Source organism: Nuphar pumila, chromosome 15 (assembly GCF_984573655.1).
Source record: "Nuphar pumila chromosome 15, dmNupPumi1.hap1.1, whole genome shotgun sequence".
Lineage (NCBI taxonomy): Eukaryota > Viridiplantae > Streptophyta > Magnoliopsida > Nymphaeales > Nymphaeaceae > Nuphar > Nuphar pumila.
This window is the reverse complement of record NC_143263.1, coordinates 33,342,431-33,351,951: the sequence shown is the minus strand read 5'-3', so window position 1 is coordinate 33,351,951 and position 9,521 is coordinate 33,342,431. Positions and strand designations below refer to the sequence as shown.

The 9,521-nt window shown below is 37.6% G+C and overlaps 1 protein-coding gene across 1 annotated transcript in view; it reads right to left on the bottom strand.

The window, feature by feature from the left end:
• Positions 1-384: 384 nt before the first annotated feature.
• Positions 385-9,521, bottom strand: part of LOC149815062 (uncharacterized) — a 42,958-nt gene continuing 33,821 nt past the window's right edge. Inside the window, exon 7 of the mRNA XM_089990186.1 lies at positions 385-577. Within this exon, the coding sequence (XP_089846312.1) occupies positions 568-577 (10 nt within the window). The 3' untranslated portion in view covers positions 385-567. The remainder of the gene's footprint in view (positions 578-9,521) is intronic.

Genomic DNA, 9,521 nt, shown 5'->3' with positions numbered 1-9,521 from the left:
AATAGAATCAGCACCCGTAATTCAGGTTAACAATAGAGAATTTAGGCAGAAAAATAGTTATTAACTTCAACTTATATTTAAATATAATTGGTAGTCGAGCATAATTGGTTGAGATTTTCACCAAGTATGTGCATGCTGTGGTTATCACATTACCCAAATCAACATATCGCAACCAAATAAATAAGAAAGGCTCGAAAACAAACTTTCAAAAGGTTTATCATTCACCATTCATTAAACCCAAATTGAACAGAATTTTTGGAGAGGTTCTTTCCTAGTTTTTCCAACTAAAAATATTATACAGCAAATCACCAAGAGAAAAATTCAAGTGCCAAGAATTAGTCAAGTTATTCCCAGAGTAAAGATCATCCACGGGGGTACTCAGCGTTTTCTGATAACACAGTCAAATATTTAATTGGAGAATCACATTCTTATCATCATCCTCAAAATGGTTAGACCACTCTAAACTAAAATACAGGTCGTTATCAACTGCCAAAGCTTCTCTCATTCTCCTCCTGTCAACAAGCAAAAGTTAACATCATCTTCATGGAGTATTTTGAGCTTCACCCATCAAGAGCCCCTGCAGTATAACAAATGACATAGGCAAGTTCTGTTAGCAACTGTAATTGAAGACCATCTGCATAATTGCTTCCCATATATACCACATTTTCGTAAAATTGAGAGTATCATGTATCATATACCCTAGCAATTTCTGGTATCATCCAGCCCACCTTGACTCGCTGAAATCTCATAAAGGGGATATGGGTCAGGGTAGGCCCACCTGACAGGGTCAGGGTGGGCACTGGTGCCCAACCCAAAAAGGGCCGACCACCCTTTGGTTACTCTCTCTCTCTCTCTCTCTCTCTCTCTCTCTCTCTCTCTCTCTCATGTCTTCCTCCCTCCTTGTGAGCCTGCGAGGCTCTGTCGGCACCAACTGTCAGCCCCTGATGTGGTCGGTGGTCCTCTCTCTCTCTCTCTCTCTCTCTCTCTCTCTCTCTCTCTCTCTCTCTCTCTCTCTCTCTCTCTCTCTCTCTGAGTCTGTGAGGTTCCGCCGATGCCGGACATCCGCCCCTGCTATGGTCCTCTCTCTCTCTCTCTCTCTCTCTCTCTCTCTCTCTCTCTCTCTCTCTCTCTCTCTCTCTCTCTCTGCACCCCCCCGGTCCTCTGCCCCCACTGTCTTTTTATTTTAATTTGCATTAAGCATGAATAATGAATGCTTGATTTTTTGTTAGAATATTTGAGCTTTTATTTGTTCTTTTTCAATTAGCACAAATCTATGATTTCTTTTAGGCTTTTAGGCATTGATTTAGTTTTTTTTTTCAAATTACATGATTATATAATGAAAATTTTAGGGTTTTTTATCTGGTATTTTATTTTTAATTATCACTAAACATGATTCAATTAATAAATGCTTGATGTTTGTTATCAAACCCCTAAATCTTTGATTTTTGTTAGGATTTATGTCTTCTATTTTGGTTTTTTAAATGACATAAATATTTAATTAGGGTTTTACTTTTTTTCAATTAGCATATCTATAATGTGATGTTTGTTAGGATTTAAGGTTTTTATTTGCTTTTTTAAGAATGAAGTAAATGTTTAGTTTATGGTTTTAAGGTGTGTGTGTTTAATTACCATTAAGCATGAATCCATGAATACGTGATTTGATTTTGGTTAGAATATTAAAGGTTTTTTTATTAATTAATCATAACTACATGTTTGTAGGGTTTTTTTTAAATGACATAAATGTTTAGTTATGGTTTAAGGGGTTTTCTGTGCTTTTATTTTTAAATTATCATCAGGCATGGATATATGAATATTGCAAGATGTGATTTTGGTTAGAATATTAGTATTTTTTAATTACTTAGCATAAATGCATAATTTATGTTGTTTGTAGTGATTAGTTTTGATTTTTTTTTAGAATGATATAAATGTTTTGTTTATAATTTAAAGGTTTTTGTAATTTTTTTTCTAATTACCATTCGACATGAATCCACGAATATTGTGTGATTTGATTTTGGTTAGAATATCAGGTTTTTTTTATCTAGCATAAATGAACCATTTATGATGTTTATAGAAAATAGGGTTTTGATTTGGTTTTTTGAAACATATTGTTAGTAATTTTTCCTAAAAAACATATTGTTAGGAATTATTTTTTTTACTTTGTATTTGTGCCCACCCTAGGTTAGAATCCTGGCTTCGCTCCTGCTAACAGCTGACCATATTTTGTTTTCCTTTCAAATGTTGAAATACCATGACTGATGACTCTTATACATGAAACATCACTACTAGGACATTTAGCAAATTTATAAAGAAGGCATGTAAAAATGTCTTGCGTTGCCATGGTGCAACTCATAACTGCATTTTACTATATAAAATATTGCAAAAAGTATATTTAATGTTGACAAATAATCTGGCATTTCTAAATTGTTTAAGGCATGTTGAAGATTATGAAAGGCTAACAACATAAGCAACATTCTATCTATTGATTCAATTTTGGGGATATTGTATGTTTTCCTGTACATCTCAAGAGGAATTTGGAAATGATACAAAAAATATAAAAAAGTTTTAAGAATGAGCAAATGCTGAATGAATAGGGAACAGGAAACAGAATAGTATTCAAATTATATAAACTATTAAAAATAAAGAGAAAAAAAAAGCATCATAATATTGACAATATCAACATTAATATTAATAATTATTTAAAATGGGAATAATTTATGATAGTTGTGTTCATAATCTGAACTTTTGAAAAAGAAAATGTTGAAGCCCTCAGTTTGGTTAAGATGATTGAATAGCAAGTAGATTAGACAAACACATGAAGAGGCAACAGCCATTTATGCAAGGATTAATGACAGTAGGGCGAGGCATCAGGTCCTGTGGCCACCTTAGGCCAGAATTTTGGACCTCATCCAGGCTTGGATTGAGATTAAGCTCAGCCCAGTAATGGGTCAGTCAGTCTGGTTCAAATGGACTTGGATTCAAGTCTGGCTGGCCCTGTACCTAGGCGTGGTTTTGAGCCTCTGCCTGGTTTGGCTGTCAAGAAGGATATTGACAGGCAAAACCACACAGCATGTTGCTCCCTCTAAATGCAAATTAACCTGCTGCATCCAAATGGACAGACTGGTTTTACTAGCCTGCTGCCCCTTGATAGACAATCCTGGGCTGGGCTGGGCTAGCCTGGTCAAAAACAGGCCAAGCCAGCCCATTACCCACCCCTAAATGCAATTCAAAATGTATAGAGTGTTAAAATGTATACTCAAAACATTATTGTAAGTATAAATATATATACTTATATACATAGAGATACGTATACATATGTTATATGTATACGTATCTCTATATATAAGTATATATATTTATACATTTTTCTCTTTTTACCCGAAAAGGGTATTTTAGTCCTTTTACATTTTGCGCATATTCCATTTGGAATATGCTGTAATTTTTCCCTTTATTTTTTAATCTCTTTTATTTTTTATTTTTTCCTTTTTGTATTTCCAAAAAGGTGCATTGGGGGTCTCCCCAATAGAGTCGTTGGGGAGCCCCCTCTTGCACCTCTCCTTTCTTGTATAAATAGAGGTGTTCCCCCTTGTTGTAAGATAAGCTTGAGAGTCTCAAGCATTTGCTTTTATTTATGAAACACATGCATTATTGCATGTTTATTATTTATACGCTTTTTGCGTATTTTGTTCAAGTGTTGTGAGAGTGCTTTCGTGCACTTCTTTTATAAAGTATTTGTGCTTGTATGCGTATTGTCTCTTCGTAGACAATTTCACATGGTATCAGAGCTCAGTTGGTGATTGAAGATCGTGGGATCCTCCTTTGTTCGAGTGCCTCAAAAACCATGCCTTCGGATCTTTAGAGATTAAAGTGGTGGATCTTGCTTCTTAAATATTTTAGAAGGATCTTGTGCAAACTAGAAGTTGAAACATTGTATTGGTACGCCTTTTTTTATCCTTCTCTTTACGCATTAATGGGTGAGAAAGAGTCTCACTTTGCCCTTGGCTTCAAGTTGAATGGGTCCAACTATCATATTTGGGCCGGGAATATGGAGGCTCACATAAAAGAAAAAGGATTGTGGGGTTATGTGCAAGGAACAATTCCAGAACCGGAACCCAAGATAACCGTAATGGACGGAAGTGAAATCAAGATTCTTGAGGGAGAGGAAAGGATCAAAACTCTTGAAGAATACTCCAAGAAGCACGACGAATGGGAAATGAAGAACTTCAAGATTCTTTCTTGGTTCTTCGCATCCGTCGAAACAAAGATTAATGCCAACATTATCAAATTCAAAAAAGCATCGGAAGCTTGGCATTATCTCGAGAAAATGTATACATCAAGAGATCTATCCCATAAGTATTACCTTCAAAAGAAGGCCCTCTCTCTTACTCAAGGTGAAATGTCTATTAGGGAATATTTTGCCGATCTTTCCTCTATTTGGGATGAGCTCTCTATGCTTGAACCAAAATGGAGTGGAGAGGCAATTGAACTCCGCCACAAGCAACTTGAAGAAGATCGTTTCTTCAATTTTTTGAATGGGTTGAGACTGAAATTTGAGCAAATAAGGTCATCACTTCTATCCTCATTTACTCCTCCCTCTCTTGAAGATGTCTCACCAAATTAAGTGGTGAGGAGACTCGTATGAGTTTATGTAAATAAGGATCAAGTGTTCTTATGGTTCCTTGTAATCATGAAGAAAACAATGAGGTTAATGCCGTATCAAGACCCGGAAATAATGTAAAGACCTATCGTTCTCCTCATTTTAAATTCCAAAATCAAGGAGGAGATGGTGGACAAAGAGGAAAGAGGGACTATAGCAAGACTATATGTCATTTTTGTAAAAAACCGGGGCATATCAAGCCCGTATGTCCCAAATGAAATAAGCTTCTCGCTATGGCCACCACCGGTGCACCACAAAAGGAAGAGGCATCATCAAGTGGGTCACTCTCGTTGAACCAAATAATGGAAGCCCTTCAATCTCTTCTCAAGGGAGCTACATCCGGTGCCGCCGTGTCTACTTCTTCCATTCCAGGTAAAGTCTCTTGGCTTTTAGACTCAGGTGCATCTTTTCATATGTCCCCAAACATGTTTTCACTTTCCGATTATTCAAAAAATGTTTCTCCATCCTTTGTTTCCACTGCGGATGGAACCTCTCTTGAAATTAAAGGAATAGGTAATTTTGAAACTCAAGATTTTTTTATTCCAAAAATTAGATTTATACCTAAACTTAACTTAAATCTTCTCTCTGTTTCTCATCTCTCGGACCATGGTTGTGATATTAAATTTTCATGTGATAAATGTTTAATACAGGATCGCCTGTCCGGGAAATTGATTGGGGAAGGCTTTAGAAAAGGCGATTTATACTATACGGAATCTCTTCAAGTTCCAAAATCTTTTTGTAATGTTGCCCGAAACAAAGATATAAATGTGTGGCACAAAAGACTTGGTCATCCTAATATCACCAAGTTATCTTATTTGCATTTTGCAAAGGACCTATGTAAAAGTTCTTTTTCTTGTAATGACTGTATTCTCGGAAAAATGCAAAGTTTACCTTTTGAGCAAACTATGTTCTCATCTAAACCCTTTGAAATTATTCATTCTGATGTTTGGGGACCCGCACATGTCTCAAAAGAAGGCTTTTCTTATTATGTTATTTTTGTGGATGATTTCTCTAGATATTCATGGATCTTTTTTCTTAAATTCAAACATTAAGTTTTTTCGTGCTTTAGAACCTTCCATTCAATGATCAAGAATCAATTTAACAGTAACATAAAAATTTTTAGAAGTTATTCTAGAGGAGAATATCTCTCCAACCAATTTAAAATATATCTTGAAGATCACAGAATCATTCACCAAAGGTCTTGTCCTAAAACCCCTCAATTGAATGGGTTGGCCGAAAGAAAACATAAGCATATCATTGAGACCACTAGAACCCTTCTTATTTCCCAAAACATCCTTAAATTTTTTTGGGCTGAAGCAGCTCTTGCTTCTGTTTATCTGATAAATCGCTTGCCTTCTAGAATATTAGGGAAAATATCCCCTTTTGAGATTTTATATAAACTCGAATCGGATTATAATAGGTTACGAATCTTCGGGTGTAAGTGTTTCATACTTACGGATAAGAATGACAAACTCTCTCCCAAGGCTATCCCCTGCGCTTTTCTTGGATATTCTGAAACTCAAAAGTGATTTCGATGTTATGATCTTCGAGAAGATAAGTTATATGTCTCTAGAAATGTAACTTTTTTGGAAAATGAAAGTGGATTTGAAAAAAATGTTTCTCAACAAGAAAATTTTGATTATTCCTTCCTTTTTGACTTATTGTCTAGTAATGATGATATATCTAGTGATGATGATGTATCATCAAACCATGATGAGGACATTGACGATGATGTCGAAGAGCATAACCAACAAGAAGGCAGGATTTCAAGTGATCCAATAACATACTCACGTAGAAACCAAGACACATTTAGAAGTGCTATTGATCAATATAGTGAACTTGTTCCTGTTCTCGATCACCGAAGATCTGAGAGGAATAGGAGACCTCCCACTCGTTTTGTCTCCTTTGATTCCTTTTCACCCCGATATAGGGCTTGTCTTAGTGCCATTCATTCTTATTTTGGACCAAGAAATTTTGAAGAAGCAAAAAAATGTATAGAATGGCAAGAAGCTATGCAAAATGAACTTAATGCTCTTAAAAGGGCTGAGACTTGGGATTTCCAAACTCTACCCATAGGAAAGAAAACTATAGGCAGTCGATGGGTTTTTAAGGTTAAAACTAAGAGCGACGGATCCCTTGAAAGGTATAAGGCTCGCTTAGTTGCAAAAGGATATGGGAAGAGTATGGAATTGATTATGAAGAAACTTTTGCTCCTGTAGCCCGAATGATTACAGTTAGATGTCTTATCACTATTGCATCTATTAAAAATTGAAATATTTTTCAAATGGATGTGAAAAATGCCTTTTTAAATGGTGATCTTAATGAAGAAGTGTATATGGATGCTCCACCAGGCATGGAGATTCCTAAAGATAAAGTTCTTCGTCTTCGAAAGGCCCTTTATGGTTTGAAACAGGCCCCCAAAGCCTGGTATGACAGATTTACCAATGTAATGCTAGAAAATGGTTTCTCCTCATGTTATACTGACACTGCTCTATTTACTAGAAAATCTAAAGCAGGGATTGTAATATTATTACTATATGTTGATGACATGTTAATTACAGGTGATGATGTTCAAGGAGTCAAGGGTATTAAGTCCGTCTTGACTTCAAAATTTGAGATGTCAAACTTGGGTTTTCTGACATATTTTCTTGGAATTGAGGTTGCCTATTCGCAACGTGGTTATTTTTTATCTCAGTCTAAGCTTGCTTGTGAGATTATTGACAGATCAGGAATTTCTGATAACAAAGTATGTGAAACCCCTGAAGTTGTGGGAGCAAAAATGAAGATTGACGATGGTGTTCCTCTAATCGATCCTACTCCTTGCAGACAGTTGGTAGGTTCTTTGATGTATCTCAGCATTACTCGACCCAATTTGTCACATGCTATACACATCGCCAGCCAGTTTCAGCATGCTCCTACAACCGTTCATATGAGTGTTGTGCTTCGCATCATCAGATATTTGAAGGGAACGGTGAATAAGGGAGTATTCCTATCCTCTTCTTCTGAATTAAAATTGCTTGCTTATACTGACTCAGATTGGGAAGGTGGCCCTAGTAACCGTCACTCCACCACTGGTTTTTGTATTTTCTTAGGAGAATCTTTGATCTCGTGGCGATGTAAAAAGCAACAGAAGGTCTCCTTATCATCCACTGAAGCCGAATACAGAGCCATGGCATCTACCACCATGGAAATAGTACAGATTCGACGTCTTCTGGAAGATATGAGAGTAGTTGTCAAAGAACCAACAAAGTTATGCTGTGACAATAAAAGTGCAATCTACATTGCCAAGAACCACACATTTCACCAGCGAACAAAGCATATAGAGATGGACTGCCATTATGTCAGGGAAAAATACTTGAAAAAGGTCATTGATCTACCATACGTGACGTCTGAGTATCAACTTGCGGACTTCTTCACAAAAGCTCTTTGTTCGCCTAGATTTCATTTCCTTCTTGACAAACTTGCGGTTATCACACCGTAAGTTTGAGGGGGGGTGTTAAAATGTATACTCAAAACATTATTGTAAGTATAAATATATATACTTACATACATAGAGATACGTATATATATGTTATATGTATACGTATCTCTATATATAAGTATATATATTTATACATTTTTCACTTTTTACCCGAAAAGGGTATTTTAGACTTTTTACATTTTGCGCATATTCCATTTGGAATATGCTGTAATTTTTCCATTTATTTTTTAATCTCTTTTATTTTTTATTTTTTCCTTTTTGTATTTCCAAAAAGGTGCATTGGGGGTCTCACCAATAGAGTCGTTGGGGAGCCCCCAACGACTCCTTTGGGGAGCCCCCTCTTGCACCTCTCCTTTCTTGTATAAATAGGGGTGTTCCCCCTTGTAAGATAAGCTTGAGAGTCTCAAGCATTTGCTTTTATTTATGAAATACATGCATTATTGCATGTTTATTATTTATACGCTTTTTGCGTATTTTGTTCACGTGTTGTGAGAGTGCTTTCGTGCACTTCTTTTATAAAGTATTTGTGCCTGTATGTGTATTGTCTCTTCGTAGACAATTTCACATAGAGCCATGAGGTATTGCAAGCCAAAATGTATATGGCCCTGAGGTACAGTGATTGATATCCCAGCTAGACATATAAAGAAAAATATACCATATGTATGCATGTGATACGCACCCACGCGGAGGCTCACGCCGACGCCCATGCGTTGGCACAGATGGCCAACGGTTAGAAGACCCTGGCAGACACTGCAGTCTGCCGAATTGCGTGTGCAGGAGTGCCGTCAGAAACGGCAAGTCAGGCCCCCTGCTGCGCCAGCCGATTTTGGCAAGCAGGCACCCAGACCTGGGCGCCTGTGTTCAGACCCCCTGCAGAGGTTGCAGGGGGATCAGTTTGACTGAGCACATCGATCGAGTGCTCAGCCTCTTTTGTTTCAGCGCCCTTCACAGAAGGGGCTTTCTCTTATAGGCTTTATAGCCCATTTTGTAACTGTCCTAAGTATTGAATCAGGAAATAGAAAAGCACCCTTACGGGTTTCCTCTCTCCCTTTCCTCCTCTCAACAGCCCCAGTCGGCCGAACTCACATTGTGAGTAGCCAGGGACGTGGTGCTTCCCTTGGCTGGCCGGTGATCACGTGGGCTCTCGACCTCGGATTCTCATCAGCTCCATCAGGCGTAAGCCCTGGGCCGGACTCACCCAGTGAGTAGCCAGGGATGTGGTTCTTCCCTTGGCTGGCCGGTGGTCCCGTGGCTCTCAACCCCAGATTCTCACCAGCTTCATCAGGCGTAAGCCCTGGGCCGGACTCACCCAGTGAGTAGCCAGGGACGTGGTTCTTGTAAAGATGGAAGAGTATCAGAAGACGTTGCAGCAGGAAACAAGAGAAA